At 38.1% G+C, this 18,230-nt stretch overlaps 1 protein-coding gene across 4 annotated transcripts in view; it reads left to right on the top strand.

The window, feature by feature from the left end:
- LOC128616664 (PH and SEC7 domain-containing protein 1-like) overlaps positions 1-18,230 on the top strand; it is a 59,061-nt gene that overhangs the window by 19,530 nt on the left and 21,301 nt on the right. For 3 of the 4 annotated variants that reach the window (XM_053639335.1, XM_053639337.1, XM_053639336.1), the window contains 5 exons: positions 5,358-5,549; positions 6,551-6,631; positions 7,100-7,212; positions 9,396-9,454; positions 12,319-12,408. In XM_053639335.1, the coding sequence (XP_053495310.1) occupies positions 5,358-5,549; positions 6,551-6,631; positions 7,100-7,212; positions 9,396-9,454; positions 12,319-12,408 (535 nt within the window). Of the gene's footprint in view, positions 1-3,665; positions 4,070-5,357; positions 5,550-6,550; positions 6,632-7,099; positions 7,213-9,395; positions 9,455-12,318; positions 12,409-18,230 lie in introns of those variants that run through there. The other variant, XM_053639338.1, reaches the window with a different exon arrangement.

Below are 18,230 nucleotides of genomic sequence, written 5' to 3'. Positions count from 1 at the left end.
TTTTTTGCCATTCATTTTTCTGTATAGGCAATAAATGGTCTATGTTGATTGGTGCAGTATGCTAACCAGTCAGCAGCAATCAGTGCTAGTTGGTACTTCTGATCTTGTGTAAAAACCACAGTTCCAGTTTTCTTTGTTTTCAAATACAAAAATGTCTTCCTACAACTATAATTAAATGCTGCTTTTGAGTTCAGCATCCACTTTATTCTTCTTTCTTATGAGGTACCATTTTGTGTCTGTGGTGGTCAGTGTTGGGTAAATTACCACTACAGATTATTAATTACTACTTTAAAATTGCAATTTGACTGCATTACTGTTTACTGCATGTAAAAAGTCATTAGATTACTAATTTCTTTACTTTCACGTTAATTTTAAAACTTACAAAAATACACTCCAATCAAGTTGGTTTTATCATAAAACTTGCCTCAGGTGTTGTTACTGTTTGTAGGAATACCAGACCGATTAAAATATAAAACTTTTCTAACTAGGCTAGTTTGGTGCCGCTTGCCAAGTGGAGCCACAAGTAAGCTATGGGTTTAGCTGCTACAGTACCATGTAGAGTACGTTATCTTTCCCGTATCTACGTTATCTTTCACTTAAACTGGAACTCATAGACATTTATACACCTTGTTTTCCTGCTCAGCTTCAGAGGATGTTATTGTTTCAGTTTCCACCCCTTTACTAGTTAAAAAAAAAAAATCAGCGTATATCCATTTCCCCCCTCACACTGACTGTGAGCTAGCGTTTGTCGGAATTGAGAGACTGTCAGCCAATAAGACACGAGTATTTCCACATATTTTCCTGTAAACCCTGTCTGATTGGTCTCGCCTCCGTTCACTGAAGATATAAAATTACAACGCGGTTTCTTTTACTGACGTTCAGTTACGTAGTGACAAACCGCTCCAAGTGGGGAATTATTCAGGGCTAAAGAAAAAATCTTGAGGCTACAGCTCTGAATGCCCAGGCCAGATTACGCCCCTGGCAGCCAAGCAAAACGTGATTTTATTTTAAAATGCATTTTACATAATATTGTTTTCTTCACAATAAATTTGTAATGCAAGTAATGTAATTTTATTGACATCAGGAACTGCAATCAAATTACATAAATTTAAAATGTAATGCGTGACATTATTGTGTCATCAGAAAAAATCATTAGAATACAATGATGCATTACACAGAACGTGTGGTGTTGCTTATAATGATGTTCTTTTACTGTAGTGTAATTTGTAGTTAAGGCTTCTGAGGTACCTTTTACACATTTACAGCACTGTGGTGCAGGTCAAGTGCTAGCCAAGTGGTGCAAACTCTGAGCATAAGGGTTGAAGCATGCAGCTTGCACGTTGAGCCATGTGAAAATGAGGTCTGGTCACTGAGGCAGCCTTCATTTTTAGGCTGTGTGTGTATGTGTGCGTGAATGTGAGATGAAGGTTAATGCGCATTGCTGATGCTCTGAACAGCTTGCCTACAGGTCATATGTCTTTGATATAGTATCTACATATAAATGTGTACTAAAATGATGTCATCAGAAACACTGGAAAAACAGTCCCTCCTATTTGCATTATATATGATATTTTATCTGATAAAAATGTAAATATCCTTTAAAGACTGCAAGATGAATGCTTAGTGTCCTGGATTAATTTGCTACACTACTACAAAGCTCAGTTCCCTTTAGAGCAGTTTGGGGTGTTTTTTAATAGGCTGAGATATGAGCTAGAACCTCCTCATAATCACTTTCATATAGTGTTACATGCTATACTTTAGAGGAACCAGAAGGTGGCAGCAAAATGCATTTATTGCATTTTTTTTGTTGTTTGTTTTAGATGCAGTATTTGGAGCAAGTGTGTGAGTTCTAGAGAGAGAGGAAAATGAGGTAGTCACGTCAAGAACATACCAATAATAAGCAGAGTCTCTTCTTATAGTTAGCCTGATATGACATACATCGTAAAGATCTTTTTTTTATATATATACTGAATGAGTGTCTGTGTGTGTGATTGTGTTTCTGTTTATATCCAAATAGCATATTTGGTTGCAAGTAGTCATATCCACCAGAGATAAAGTTGTAAATGAATTCAAGGTAATTATTCTTATTTGATTAATAATTTGTACATGGCTGTTTTTCATAGTACTGAGACTTGACTAGACATGCATTTGCATATTTTTGCTGCTGACCGCAAAATGCTCGGTTCTTCAGTGTCCTTGATGAAAGGAATAAGTAATGTTAAAGATTAAAGAAGTCAAAAAGCCAATTATTTTAGTTTCTAAAGGTTTGTTACCAAGTTTTGTTGAACTGGCTACATCCCCCGCGCGAGTTATCAGGGCCCTGATGGTTGGTTTAGTATTTAGTGAAGCCCTCTCTGGAGAGAATAACTGCACTGAGCCTTTACTGTCATATTTAACAAGTTTGGAAAAACTTATAGGGTAGAGGTTTCCAAACCAGGCATCCTGGGGCTTGTGTGGTTTACAAACGGGGATACACATTTAAATTAAGAGTGCGCATGCTATTTTCGTATGTTTTGCTATCCTGATACTCTACAACAACACAGGAGTTCAGCAATAAAAAAAATTGTTGACCCATCTGCCTCCTCTAATTCCGACAACATCAAGTGACTGAGTGGAACAACAGAAATCATATGGCATATTTTCAAACAAAATATGCCACAAAATATTTTTTGTATATCGATTTACAAATGCATTATAAATCTGGAATAAAACATGTAGGGTGGTCAAGGCTTGTGGTTGCAGAAATTTCCATTTGGGGTCATTTTGGGAAGCCTTATTTTAGAGCCCCACTACTGTATGCAAAGCATTTTTTAGTCTCCTTTATGTCTTAGGTTTGAAGTCAGTCATACTGACTTCGGTCTTCGGTTCAGCCTACAGGTTTAACATGCGCACTGTTCTATAAATCATCTCAGGAAAGCAAAATGCTATATTTGAACGGTGCAATTTAAGACTCTAAAAATATAACACTTTTTTTAATGAATACTTTTTCAGAGTCCTATATAGTGTAACATTTAGTATTTAAAAAAAGAAAAAAGAACATGTACATGTTGGTTGCAGTTTCAGTGCTCTCTGGTTAGCATTTCATGAAAAGTATTGTAGTGGAGTGAGACATTAAAGCTCCTTATAGCTAATAGGTACAATTCAGCATAGTACCAGTTACATACATACATCATGCCTCCACAATTTGAAACAAAGACATTAATGACCTAATGCAGGTCAAGCACATTTTAATCTCAATTTTTACAGTGGGAATTTCTGTTCTTGAACATTTCTCTCATCGCCCCCCCTGTCAGTCTCTCACAAGACCGGATTTTATGTAAGGGGTTATACACTCGTACAGTGTGCTATTGTTTCCTGCTGCCAGCATCACGTCCTGTAGTATTATGTGTGTTTAACTGCATTTAGGTTAGTTACCTAACAAACAAAGAAATTAAATCCACTTTTGAGTAGATCCTGTCAGATTGAACCAGAGAGAGAAAGAAGGAAAGAGGGAGTGAGACTGAGACTAGGTTTAAGGCTACTGTTTCTATTGCCTTATTTTGGAGGTCATTTGAGAATACTGCGAAAGTTTACCAAGAGGGAGGGGCAGGGAGGGGAGAGAGTCAGAGCAACTCTGTTGAATGAAAGAGCTGCCAAATTCCAGAGCAAACAGTCAGTAACGGAAGAGTGATGGAAACGTGGAGAAGCATACAGAGCGAAGCAGAGAGATCATTAATTTTCACTTTTGGAAAAACAAGAAGTAGAGATAAAAGATAACGGTACACGATAAGTATTAGTGCTCGAGCAGTGCAGGAGAGTTGTGAGGCCTGTTCACGCTGCAGGTGAAATGCTTTACAGGTGCTAGTTATTGTTTCTGAGGCAGTTTCCATTCCAGACCACAAGCGGTTGCAATGAGTCTGAGTCGGGGTAAAAGAGTTGCAGGGTCTCGAGGTGGAGGAGTCGTTCGAGCCGTGTCTGTTAGCCAAAACAGTAGAAAGAGCCAGAGGAAAAATGCTCATCCAGTTTTCTGCTGGCATTCTGGCATTTCAGAGGATCAGTACATCCCAACACGCCGGCATTCGGGCTGCAGGTAAGATCTCGAGGCGTTGGTAGTTTACTGTTTATCTTGGAATGGTACTTCATAGAAAACAGAAAGAAATTAACATTTCTGATCATTAATAAAGGCCTGAATTCAGAATGAAGATTAAAATGTGAGTTTAATAAATAACAATTAGGATAGTAATGTATAACAAATCAAGAATTAATAAAACCACTGCAGAAAGGTGAAATATGCGTTGACTTGTGCCTTAAATGTGGATAGTGAAATGTATTTTAAACAATTTTATCTTGAAGCCAAGTTTGGGTCATGAATTGCAGCTCGTCATTGGGCTCTTTTCTTTCTTTTATTTTTATTTTTTTAAACTTTAGCAATCAGCTTTTCTTTAATCTTCTTTGTTGTCACCTGCAGTTTTGTGACCGTGTTTGATCAGACGTTGCTGATATATATTGCTTTCCTTTCTTTCAACATGCAAGCGATGAATTTAGTTTAATTTTTGAGAAATGTAATACATTTTATAACTTTGCTTTTCTTCTTCCAACAAGTTATTTGTAGTTGCGGTTTGCGTAATCCCTGTTGCTTTCTGTTTCGGACTGTTTTTGAGTCGGTAAAGATCTTGAGCTGCTGTTTGTTTTGCTCTGTGGATTTAAGGTGTGAGTCACTGATAAAGCAGCTACATTTACAAAGCTCTGCGGCTTAGTAAAGCCCTGGAGTAAGTTTCCCCAATATCACTGGAGTGTAAATGTCCGTGTCCGAGGTGTCAAAATGTTAAAAATATAAGAATGCTTTAGAGAAGGCAGTGCTGATATTTTTTATGAAAATCTAGAAGGTTCTCTGATGTAACATGTACATGCACTTTTCATTATATTTATTTCAAATGTGTTTGAATTGGAAATCCTAATTGGGGGGAGGGGGGATGTAAATGCACATTAGTAAGCATCTTCACAAGCACAGTAAACTAATTTATGGGGTGCATGGAGTACGTTTTTATCATTAGATCAGTTAGATTAGATTTACATCCTTTTATTATTTAGATAATTTCTTTTACTTCTCACTACGTGTATGGGCAATGACCCTATAAGAATATGAACACCTGATTGTGTGTGTATGTATATATGTATGTGTGTGTGTGTGTATATATATATATATATATAATATATAAAATGTGTGTGTTATAGAAGAATCAAAAGGTTAGATTTAGGTGTAGGCATAACATCATTTATCTGCATTAATATTGTCAATGGAAGATCCTCACTAGGATAATAAGACAGGGTTGTCTCTCTCTATGTGTGTGTGTGTGTGTGTGTGTGTGTGTGTATAGGGAGAAATCTTCACGGCTGGCCACAGATGCAGTCTTGGATCAGGAGCTGAATGAGCGTTTGGGACTTGGAAGCTATGACACGCTAACCAGCAGTAACCGTGCTGACCTGGAGGGTGCTAAGCGATTGGCTAAACGACTCTACAACCTCGATGGGTTCAGGAAGTGTGATGTTGCTCGTCACTTAAGCAAGAAGTGAGTGAATTTCAGGCATTACAAATAATACTTCTCAGGTGTGAGCTGCATTTAAGACTAAAATATCTGAACAGGGCATACACACAAAATGTATCCCTTTATCATCATGTTGCTATGTGTGCTTACTGGTGTACTCTTTAAGGCAGTATGTCTAAAAATTATGCCAGATATGTTTTTGTTTTTTGGTTTGTTTTTTTTTTAACAGGAATTTCTTCTTTTTTATTATCTGAAGTGTAGTTACTCTGCTGTTAATGTACAAAATGTTTCAAATCTACACTATATTTTATCACTGTGTAATTGGTTCTGTGGGTGAAGGTTTGAGTAATAAAGATTTTAATGGGTACAATAAATACTTTTGACGGTACTTATTTGGCTAGTGGGTTTAATATGTGAACTGTTGAATTATAGTCATAAAATGAATCATTACGTTCATAACATCAAATGGTGGCAAAAAGATCACCCCTGAGTTACTGGAAGCACTCTTTGAATGAGATTAAATACAATAAAATAACAAATTATAAAATAAAATAAAAACCTTTTTGAGCAGTCTTATCTGCTGCATAATCTGTCCTTTGCCTCCCTTCATCACACACAGAATTTCCACTTGCATTATTTAAGTTATGATTATGCATATATCTAATAGAATTTAAAAAGGGGGAAAAAAGACCAAAGCTGAGCACTGCACTCTTACTGAGCAGTTTGATATGACAGCAGGCTTCTGTTAGTCTCCAGACTTTTTCTGCCATATCTGTTCCTCTCTGCATCTCTCTATCCCTATTTGTGCTGTTGGATCAGTTTTTTGGACGGCCAGTGCTGCTCTGTCTTTGTTTGTTCAAGATCTTTCTCATATCTGACAGATGCACTATGGGAACAGCAAAGCCCCTCACCATGCTTTCCCGTCAAACTGTTATGGAAGGGCTTAATATGATATTAATCTGTTATTTGATTCTCTCTCAATATGCTCCTTGTTCTCTTTCTTTTTGGTTTCTATTTTTGTATAGTAATGATTTCAGCAGGATGGTAGCAGCAGAGTACCTGGGTTACTTTAATTTTACAGGACAGACTTTGGATCAGGCACTGAGGTTAGTGTGTTCAATGAGTTTTCATTAATGAATATAAATTTTAGAAATGGTCGGTGTGTATCTGAAATTATACCCTAATACTGTATAGGGCACAATATTGCAAGCTTTTCTATTTTGTAGCCATGTCTATAAGGATTTAGTGTGGACTATCCGGCGTACTTGTGGAATTTTATGATGCTTTGGATTTTAAATGTCAGGATAAATCATAATAAGCAAAATGCCATTTCTTTAACATTTTGTTCAATTCATCATGCACTCTATTATTATGCTCTTATATGCTGGTCACATGTAAATATTAAGACATATATTATTAAGATTTTCCGGTCGATAGCTGTTAAAATAGTCAGCGCAGGCTCTAAAATGTTGTTTTTGATGTTGGGTGCATTTTGTCTTTTTTCTTACTTTTATTTTATTTATTTTTTTCTTTGAGGGTGTGTCCTTACCTGTTGTGTTTTGTTTTTACTTCAGGACCTTCCTACGGGAATTTGTGCTAAAGGGAGAAACACAGGAACGAGAGCGAGTCCTAGCTCACTTCTCACACAGATACCTGCAGTGCAACCCTATCCTCACACTCTCTGAAGGTTAAAAAAAAAAAGGGTCATTTTTTGTGTGCAAGAACATGTTTATGGACTTATGGGTGTGACAGTTTTCTCTATCATGGCCTGCTTCTGTTATACTTGAGTACATAAAATTAATTATACTTAACTGCCTTATCCCATCACTAGGATCCCATTTTTATTCGCCAAAATTAGGGCCTGATTTTAAGGGAGCTAAAAATTCTGTGATTGTCTTGACTAGTTGGCAGTAATCGTAGCCTAGAGGCAGTGGTGGCTCAGTGGTTGGAGGCTCTGGGTTACTGATCAGAAGGTCAGGGGTTTAAGCCGCGACATTGCCAAGCTACCACTGTTGGGCCCTTGAGCAAGGCCCTTAACCCTCAACTGCTCAGTTGTTTAAATGAGATAAATGTAAGTCGCTCTGGATAAGGGTATCTGCCAAATGCCGTAAATATAATATAATATTGACTAATATAAGTTTACACTGTCAAAAATTGTGAATTGTATTTAGTGAGGTCTTTAAAAAATATGTATAAAAAAAACACTGATAAAAGCGCTTATAAGTAGAAATTCACTGCCAGTCAAAGGTTTTTTAACACCTGGATTTTTAAAGTTTTATTACAGTTTAATTACTATTCATGCGACAGATGAAACAAAATGATGGAGCATACCAGTTTTACCAGGATTTAAATCTAAATCCTTGTGGAACTTATTAGCTCACTCTCGGATCCTAATGGGACTATCAATCAGTGCTTTATTATAGGCAGGACCACTTGGATATTAAATCTGTTAAAGCTACAGATAAAAGACTCGCAGACAATTCTAGTATTAACTATAATGTGTCTGTGAAAAAGTATTTGCCCCATCCTGATTTTTTTCTGTTTTTGTGTATATCTCGTAATAAATAGTTTTAGATCTTCAAACGAATTACAACATAAAACAAAGGTAACCTGAGTAAACACACAATACAGTTTTAGTTTTTTTGTTTTTTATTGAAGCAAAAAAGTTATCCAACACCTATCAACAATGTGAAAAAACGAATTGCCAGCTTAATCTGGTTGTGTCACCTTTAGCAGCTATAACTGCGACCAAACGCTTCCGATATCTGGAGATCAGTCTTTCACTTACTTCTAGGACTAGGACTTACTCATATGCTTTGGATCATTGTCTTGCTGCATAATCCAGTTGCGCTTGAGTTTCAACTTACTTACTGAAGACCAGACGTTCTACTTTAGGATTTTCTGGTAGAGAGCAGAATTCATGTTTCCCTGAATTACCGCAAATTGCCCAGGGCATGAAGCAGCAAAGCATCCCCACACCATCACACTTCCACCACCATGCTTGACCGTAGATATGATGTTCTTTTTGTGGCATTCTTCTTTCTTCTTCTAAATAAAACATTTAATTGTATTTTGAATCATTTGGAGATCTTTTTAAATCCCCTGTTAGATTCATAAGCATCCACAACCTTTTTTTCTGTAGGCCTTACAGAACGCTTTAGAGCGTTCCATGATACCATACACCTCAATAACAAACAGAACATCACCTGATGATTTTATGTATTTGAAGGTGTGATAAAAGTAGGGCACGGTGGCTTAGTGGTTACCACGTTTGCCTCACACCTCCAGGGTTGAGTGTTCGATTCCCTGTGTGCGCGGAGTTTGCATGTTCTCCCCGTGCTTTGGGGGTTTACTCTGGGTACTCCGGTTTCCTCCCCCAGTCCAAAGACATGCATTGTAGGCTGATTGTGTGTATGATTGTGCCCTGCGATGGATTGGCACAGGGTGTGTCCCCCCAGGCTGTCCAGGATGCCCCCCCCCCGCCTTGTGCCCCATGCCCGCTTGGACATGTGCCACGTTCCCCGCGACCCAGTAAGGATAAACGGTACAGAAAATGGATGTTTGGATAAATGTAGGGGTATACTTACTTTTTCCATGTGACTGATCTGTTTTTTGTTCATTTAAGTTGTGAATTTAACTAAAATGTCAATTTTGTGTCATTTGATGCATTCTATCAACTTTATTAATTGGCACTGTTTCAAAGAGGGTCAAATGGATTTATATATATATATATATATATATATATATATATATATATATATATATATATATATATATATATAAAATATTTAAAAATGTGTGTATGTATATATGTCATAGTATTGTACTTGTATTGATATGATAAGTGTATCTATATATTTTTGCTTACAGACAGCATCCACACACTGACCTGCTCCCTGATGCTACTCAACACAGACCTGTATGGGCAGGTGTGTAGGGGATGAGAGGGGAAAAGAGAAATATTTTATTAATATTATTTGAATTGTTTATTTTCTGAATGGAACAGTTTACACAGCTTTATTTGTGTATTACACTATATTGCCAAAAAATTTATGAACCCCTGACCGTCACATCCATATGTGGTTCTTCCCCAAACTGTTGCTACAAATCTGGAAGCACACAATTGTATAGAATGCCTTTGTATGCTGTACAATTTCCCTTCACTGGAACTAAAAGGCCCAAACCTGTTCCAGCATGACAGTGCCCCTGTGCACAAAGCAAGCTCCATGAAGACATGGTGTGCAAAGGTTGATGTTGAAGAACTCGTGTGTTTTGCACAGAGCCCTGACCTCAACCCCTCTGAACACCTTTGAGATGAAATGAACTTTAGTACACCTGGGTGACCAGGAAGAGGAAACTGTTCAACCGTGACTTCCTGTTTCACAGGAGTATAAATATGAAGTAACACACAGACCAAATTCCCTTAGTCATTCAGAACAATGGGTAAGACCAAGGAATATAGCTGTGTTGTGCAGCAAAAGGTTGTTGAGCTTCACAAAATGGGAGGAGGCTGTAAGAAAATAGCACAAGCATTGAAAATGCCCATTTCCACCATCAGGGCAATAATTAAGAAGTTCCAGTCAACTGGAAATGTTATGAATCAACCTGGAATTGGACGTGTGTCTATATTGTCTCAACGCACTGTGAAGAGGATGGTTCGAGTGGCCAAAAAATCTCCAAGGATCACAGCTGGAGAATTGCAGAAGTTAGTTGCGTCTTGGGGTCAGAAAGTCTCCAAAACTACAATCCGAAGTCACCTACATCACCACAAGTTGTTTGGAAGGGTTTCAAGAAAAAAGCCTCTACTCTCATCCAAAAACAAACTCTAGCGTCTTCAGTTTGCCAGACACTACTGGAACTTCAAATGGGATCGGGTTCTATGGTCAGATAAAACCAAAATAGAGCTTTTTGGTAATAAACACCAGAGGTGGTTTTGGCACACACAGAGAGGTAGCCATATGGAAGAGTATCTCATGCCCACGGTTAAATATGGTGGTGGCTCTTTAATGTTTTGGGGCTGTTTTCCTGCTGAGGACCTGGGCATTTTGTTAGGATACATGGCTTCATGGACTATCAAATATCAACAGATATTAAACGAAAACCTGACTGCCTCTGCTAGAAAGCTTAAAATGGGCCGTGGTTGAATCTTCCAGCAGGACAATGATCCAAAACATACATCAAAATCAACACTAAAACGGTTTACCGACCACAAAATCAAGGTCCTGCCATGGCCATCCCAGTCCCCTGACCTGAACCCCATAGAAAACCTGTGGGGTGAACTGAAGAGGAGAGTCCACGAGTTTGGACCTCGAAATGTGAAGGATCTGGAGAGATTCTGTATGGAGTAATGGTCTCCGATACCTTGCCATGTATTCTCCAACCTCATCAGGCATTATAGGAGAAGGCTCAGAGCTATTATCTTGGCAAAGGGAGGTAGCACAAAGTAGTGTGTTACCTCCCTTTGTCTCCATTTAACACCAACACAGAGTTCATGCCGAACATCTCCTGCTGAGTTCCTTTGCTGTGAAGTGCCAAAATCGATTTGTTAAAATGACTCACTTGTGTCTGTGGATCAGAAAGCATCCAATCCAGCAAATTAAAATCTTTAATTTGACATTGCTTTTAAACAGACATTGCTGTTTAAAAATGTTGTCTTGCAGCTACATTTGTATGGGGGAGGCTATTAGTGGAGAGGAGAGTAATGTAGCCAGTTCAGAGATGGGGGTTATTAGGGGGCCATGATGGAGAAGGACCAATGGCGGGAATTTCACCAGGACACCGGGGTTATACCCCTACTCTTTTACGATAAGTCTCCTGGTATTTTTAATGACCACAGAGAGTCAGGACCTCGGTTTAACGTCTCATCTGAAAGACAGTGCTGTTTTTATGGTATAGTGTCCCCGTCACTATACTGGGCTGTTAGGCCCACACAGACCACAGGGTGAGCACCCCCTGCTGGCCTCACTAATACCACTTCCAACAGCAACCTTAGTTTTCCCCAGGAGGTCTTCCATCCTGGTATTGGCTCAACCCTACATAGCTTCAGTGTGAAACCAGGCGTGAACTGCAGGCAGATATGGCTCTGACATATCTGAGATATGGTCTTCTGTTTTATTTGAAACTTTTCCATTATCTCTACTTGAAATCATGACTCAAAGGGTTTTCATGGAAAATACAACCTGCTTAAAGATAGGTGCCAAAGGAAAAGTAGTGGCTCTGTTATTCTCTTGGGGCATTTATTTATTTTACTGCTATGGTTTGGGTCCACTTGTCCACTTGGTGAGAAGCGCCACTGCAAATCAATATTCTGACTGATCACCTTTATCCTATGATGAAATATTTTTATTTTGCTCGGCATGCTCTATTCCAGAATGACGCCACCCCCAAACACAGGGCATGGGGGCTCACTGGATAGTTTGATGAGGATGAAAATAATGTCAATCATTTTATGGCCTTCAGTCATCAGATCTCAATTCAATTATACACCTATGGGAAATTTTGGAGCAATGTATTAGACAGCCCTCTCTACCACTGTCATCCTACAGACCAACTGAGGGAATATCTTTTCCAAGAACAGTGTTCATCACTTCAGTACAGTTCCGGAGACTTGTATAATCTGTTTCAAGGCACTATTAAACTGTTCTGGATGGTTGTGGCGGGCCAACACCGTACTAAGACATTATATTGTGTTTTCCATTAATTTATCACCCATCTGTATGTAGTCAGTTATTCAAAATAAGATATCAGTGAAATAAAACTGATATGCATCCATAAATCTCGTTTATGCTAACAGAATATTGGCAAGCGGATGTCCTGCACGCAGTTCATTGGAAATCTGGAGGGACTGAACAACGGCCAAGATTTCCCAAAAGAGCTCCTCAAGGTAGATTGCTAAGGCTATTACACAAATACTGAACTTGCTGATGTACTAAGTAATGGACCTGAAAAGCTGTATACCTGGGTTCCATGCAGTGCATTAGCCTAGTGAGGGAGTCAAGTGTATATAAAGAACACTGTTCTTTTGTGTACTTATACTGCTATAGTCTGTGTGATATAGGAGAAATTGGTTGTCTTGTGGGATTTGCCTGGTCATTAGGCTGTTTTTCATTAGATTTCATTATTAGATTATTACTTTTATGTCAGGGATAGAAATACTGGTGGTTCCTTTCATTAAGCCCACAGACACATTACAAAGTCAATCAGCAGAGTCTCTGGTTTTACTAATGAATAGTAATGAGATTTGCTTCATTAAGCCTGCTGGTGACTGGGTTTATAGATTCATGTTTCAGTAAAGTGAATGTTTTGATCTGAAGTGATTACTGAGTATGATTACCATAACTATCTACCTTCACTTTGTTTATTAATGGAAAGGGTCATTTCCATAGTTACTGAATGACCTTTTCATTGATAACATGCCTACAATATAATAATACACTTAAACAATTAAGTATAATTTGTAGTAAGGAGATGTTATAGAATACAAAATTAGCCCAATATTTCAAAAAAAAAAAAAAAGACACAAAAAAAAAAAACCCATGTCAACTGCCGCCACTTGTGTGCTGAGATAAAATCATTCAGTACACGATTAATTGTGAAGCACAAATGATGTTGACAACTACGAGTGGTGTATTAAAAATATGTTTCGGGTGTAGTGTTGGATTTACTGGGTAGTCTTGCATTTTATAATGAGATAAAAACTGAAATTTCAGTGGCATTGCCTTTCTGTTCACATTCTTTTAAAGACGTTTTTCATTACATTTATACATGACATGATTTCTACATTAGATCATCTTGGACTGGCCCAGTACTTACTGATTAAAGGTTTGAATAAAATAAACAATACTCCAACAACAACAGCCTCTTGCTGACTGACTCATTTCCTCAGTAAATTATCACAAGTTAACTAAAGTATTAAAAGGTACAGGAATACAGGTTTCCTCACAGGCTTGGACCAGTGAATGGTTTTAAAGGATGGATTAGGTTATATTAGCTTAAACTGCTACTTTCCATTTTCCTCCTCAGTCAGCCAAGTATAATTGTATCGCTTGTATGAAAACAATACAAGAACAGTTTCACAACTAAGCCATAAAATCTGATAAAAATTTTACTCGATATGGCCAAACATATATGGACACCTGACCAAATCCAGATCTGGCTTCACTATTGCATATGTGAGTGAATGGACAAATTATCACAGCCATGCTCCAAAATCTAGTGGAAAGCCTGACCAGAAGTGTGGAGGTTATTATAACAGCAAACGGGACTAAATCTGGAATGGGATTTCTTAACAAGCACATATGGGTGTGATGGTCATGTGTCCACATACTTTTGGACATATAGTGTAGCTGTGCATTAAGGGTAGGAGGTGTGGCCAAATATTATATAAAGATACTTAGGCATTTTGCTAACAGTGCTGCAGCAAAACTCTAGTGCTGCGTTTATGTATTTATGTTCAATGTTAAAGCTATTTTTAAAGTGACTGTGCAAATCTCTCCCAGTTATAATGGGGTCGGTCAGTGTTATAAAAGTACTCATGACATCTGCATTATCTAAGAAAAGTACATTATTGCATCATTTATACTTAATACAGTATATTGTAATATCACCCAGCCTCAGTCACCTTTGCTAAAGAGATTCTTACTCCCTGTGATTAATGTAAAAAAAAAAAAAAAAATCTGGCTTGATAGTTTAATGTGCATATGCAATGTTCGCTGAGAGGAAGATATGCTACAATATGTTACCATCACCGTGGCTTAAAATCCAATATTCACACAAGTCCTCAATAATATTTTCAGATTTTTTTAAAAAAAATACATTTTACTTGACTTCCTGTACCACTTGGCTTTTTATTTATTTTTATTTTTTTGAGTGCTGGCCATGGTGCTGAAGTCACATTACACTGGTGCTGGTAGTGTGGGTGGAAAATTATGTGTGGAATATTGTTAGGATTGACAACACTGGTATGAAATTTTTAACTGGTGTTAAATGGAAACACACTAGAACATTCTCAATAACATTTAAATGATGGACATTGAGATTTTTCTCTGTGATCACATACAGCAGGATTTTAAAAGCCATACACCCCCCTCTCTCTCACTCGCTCACTCTCTCACTCTCTCTTCATGTCTCTCTTCCCCCTCCAGCTATCACTTTCTAACCCACAACAGCAGTTCTTGCTTTATTTCCTCCTACTCTGCCCATCTCTATCTTCTTTCTCTCTACTCTCTTTTACATCAACAGTTCTTACTTTTCCTCCTACTCCTACTGTCTCACTCGTTTGCGCTTACTCACATACAGTATTGCTACTGAAACAAATCATCATTGAAACTCAAAACACCACAGCATCAGTGTACTCGATGCTAGATTTTGTTTCTCTGTTTGACGAAAGAATCTGTGCTGAGGTTACGCAGTTTTTGGGGGAGTGGGTTCTGTTGCCACAGCATCGTTAATTGTGTAAATGGTATAATTGTGTCCTGAAGGATGGCGTCATGTTGCGAAGCAGCATACGTACAGAAACACAATGCAGATTCGACCACTTTGTTTGTGAAGCTGATAGTGTTTGTATCTTACATTCACGAATACCAACACAAATTTCTTAAGCTATGGCTTTCTTTACTTGCCATTCACCCTGTATGGAATGATTTTACTAAGGAATAAAATACTTTGGGACATGCCATTATAAGAAAATAATCAATAGCTGTAGTGTGTAATTCTGCTTGGCACGAAGTGGTGTTAAACCCTAACATTTATTATTTTCCTATACCAGCATGACCCTAAGTTGAAGATTAGAACAAGACAAAGCAAGGTTTTTCTAATCTTGAATTGCCTGGTTTCGGTGAACTGTGGTAGCCCATCTGCTTCAAGGTTTGTGTATTGTACAGATGAGATGCTTTTCTGCTCACCGTGGTTGTAACGTGTGCTTATTTGAGTTACAGTCAGCTTGACTTAGTCTGCCCATTCTTCTTGGACTTCTCTCATCAACAGGGCATTTCCGACCACAGAACTGCCACTCAGTGGATGCTTTTTGTCTTTCACACCATTCTGTGTAAACTCTATGCATGAAAATCCCAGATGATCATCAGTTCCTGAAATATTCACACCAGCCCGTTTAGCACCAACCACTGAGCTTACTTTTCTGATGTTTAATGTGAGCATTAACTGAAGCTCCTGACCTGTATATTCATGATTTTATGCATTATGCTGCTTCCACATGATTGGGTGATTGGATAATTATATGAATGAGCAAGTGTACACCTGTTCCTAATAAAGTGGCTGGTGAGTGTATAGGTTAAATGTTGTATTCAGGTGACTCAAATATTTCTAGATATAATTTTTAAAGCAGTTTTTGTTCAACTGTTCTGATTTTATCAGCAATGTTGCAATGAAAGGGAAACATGAAGCTGTTAAGTATTTCTGTTTATAGATGACTGACCATTGTTTATGTAAAATCTGATAAACTGTCTGGCTGTAGGCGTTTCATTAATGAGTGCAGTAATTTGTGTATGTTATTTTGATAACAAACAGGCCTAACATACCCTGCATGAGTAGCTGTGAAAGCGTTTGTTAGGCTGCTCTGAGTGAGTGAATATAAATGACATTGGCTAAAAAAAACCTGTTATGATTGACTGGGTTTCAGGTCTTACTTTATATAGATGCAATTTGTCAGTGCAAACATGCGTGCGTTTGTTAGGACCTGCTGGTGCAAAGCTGCTATTAAGGCTGCGTGAATCTAATGATGACGCACATTTATGTTCTTGTTACTACATAAATCCATATGCATTATTTTTTTCATAAATTTCTTAACAGTTGTATTGATTTTACTTGCTGTTGTAGCTAGTGAGTCGTGTTTGCTCTGAGAGTAAATATAGTCTAAATAATATAAATGAGTATAAATGACTAAATGAGTATTTCATAATGACGCCAGTGCACTTTGGAGTTAGCCTGTGTTTGGGGGGTTTTTTTCTGCATTTGAACAGCTTTATACTGTAAAATGCATCCTGTTTTTCACACATTCCTACATGTGCTGATTTTTCTGTGTCTGATCAGTGTTAATCATATTTCTCTCTTTCCCTGTGTCTTTCACACATAGCTTTGAGAGAGAACTAGTGCAGAATGTTAATCAGTATTCAGAGCGTGGGGCTGTGTGTGTGTGTGTGCGCGCGTGTCTGGGTGTAGAGACAAGTCGGATGCTACGATTGGCTGCGCAGTAGCTGAGTGCCGAGGGAGGGAGATATGCATTGAGGGAGAGGGAGAGAGAGAGAGGCTGAGAGAAACGGAGAGGTAAGGGGAGGGTGGAGAGGAACTCGCAGCCTGAATCAGGTCTCCTCAAGACTCGATCAGTTTCTATCAGCCACAGTGGATGGACTGGAATAGAGAGGCTCGTTTTCAGGTTTGAGCTTGAATACCTTATAGCGATTCAAACGGAGCACAGAAAGGGATTATGAAGAATCGTTTTTCTGCTTCTGGAGGGCGTCTGTACCAAAACGGGAAAAACGAAAGAGGAAAAAAAAGGCTTGAAGCTGTAAATGTGTATGTAGAAAGCAAGCGAACAAGAGACACGTCTTCTAAAGCCTGAGGTCTGTTCAGTTCTTCTTACAGGCAAGATGAGTGGCGCGAGCAAGAGAGAGGAGGCGAGGAACCTGAGACCCTGATTTAAAATAATAATAATAATATTTTTATTACATTTTTTTTTATGAAGCTTGGTGATTTTTTTTTTTCTTTTTTTTTTTTTTTATTGCGATATCCTGATTATGTGGCAGCTTTTTTGGCATATTCTAGTTATTTAGTTTGATGTACTTAAGTTTTTGGATTGATTCTGATACACTGCGTGTTTGATGGAAGCCACTTAAGTCACATCCACCTCTGTACAGTGTGTTTTTGTGTACGCGTGGGTGTGTGCTCACTTGTGTTTCCACCCATTGCATCCATCTGTTGGATTCTGGCTGTGCTTTCACACTTCTGCAAGTATCCTTTGCCATCTGCGTGTGTATGCATGGCTTTTTGCCTCCTGTTATATCACCAGTCCCTTGTTTTTGATCTGAGAAATGGATTGTTCGGTTCCAGACTTGTTTTGAGTTCAGGATATAGGCTTTAGATTGGGCTTTGTGGTGTTTATTTTACTCCATCACGTTCAGGCTGTTAAAGTCAGCTTTACTACAGAGATCAGATGTTCTGACATCTTCATCCTCTTCCCTGTCTTCTTTTTAGTGCATCTTATTTTTCAAGTGGGTTGAAAAATATCATCTTGGTTGCATCATTTTAAGTTGAATTTGTTGGTAATAGCTATGGCTCCATTGCACTATTCATGTTTTGATTTGTGTGTTTGGAATTCACTTTATCGTGTTTGTGACAAACAGTTGAGATAACATTTATAATGGTACTACGTGAAGCTGGATTATAACCTGACCACATCAAGGCTTCTTTTTTTTGGAAAGGAAAACTGAAGTGAAACTGGACAGTCACTTATTGCCACGTTTTAAGGGATTTATCCGTGTGGTGTTGGGTTTTTGTTTTTTTTTTTTCTGAAAGGTCACTTACCTGGAGTTTTCTTTCTCCTCTAAGCTTCAGCTTGGAGTAAACATTTGACATTTTTTTTCTAGATTTTCATCACTTTCATTTTAAGAACCATCACTGCCGGACGAGACCTTGGCCTCACTGTGCGAATCCTCAGGATTGGCCTGTTTAGCTCCCTTTAACCCGTTTCCC

This window comes from Ictalurus furcatus, chromosome 13 (genome assembly GCF_023375685.1).
Source record: "Ictalurus furcatus strain D&B chromosome 13, Billie_1.0, whole genome shotgun sequence".
In the NCBI taxonomy this organism is placed as follows: domain Eukaryota; kingdom Metazoa; phylum Chordata; class Actinopteri; order Siluriformes; family Ictaluridae; genus Ictalurus; species Ictalurus furcatus.
This window is presented reverse-complemented; position numbering and strand designations above follow the sequence as displayed.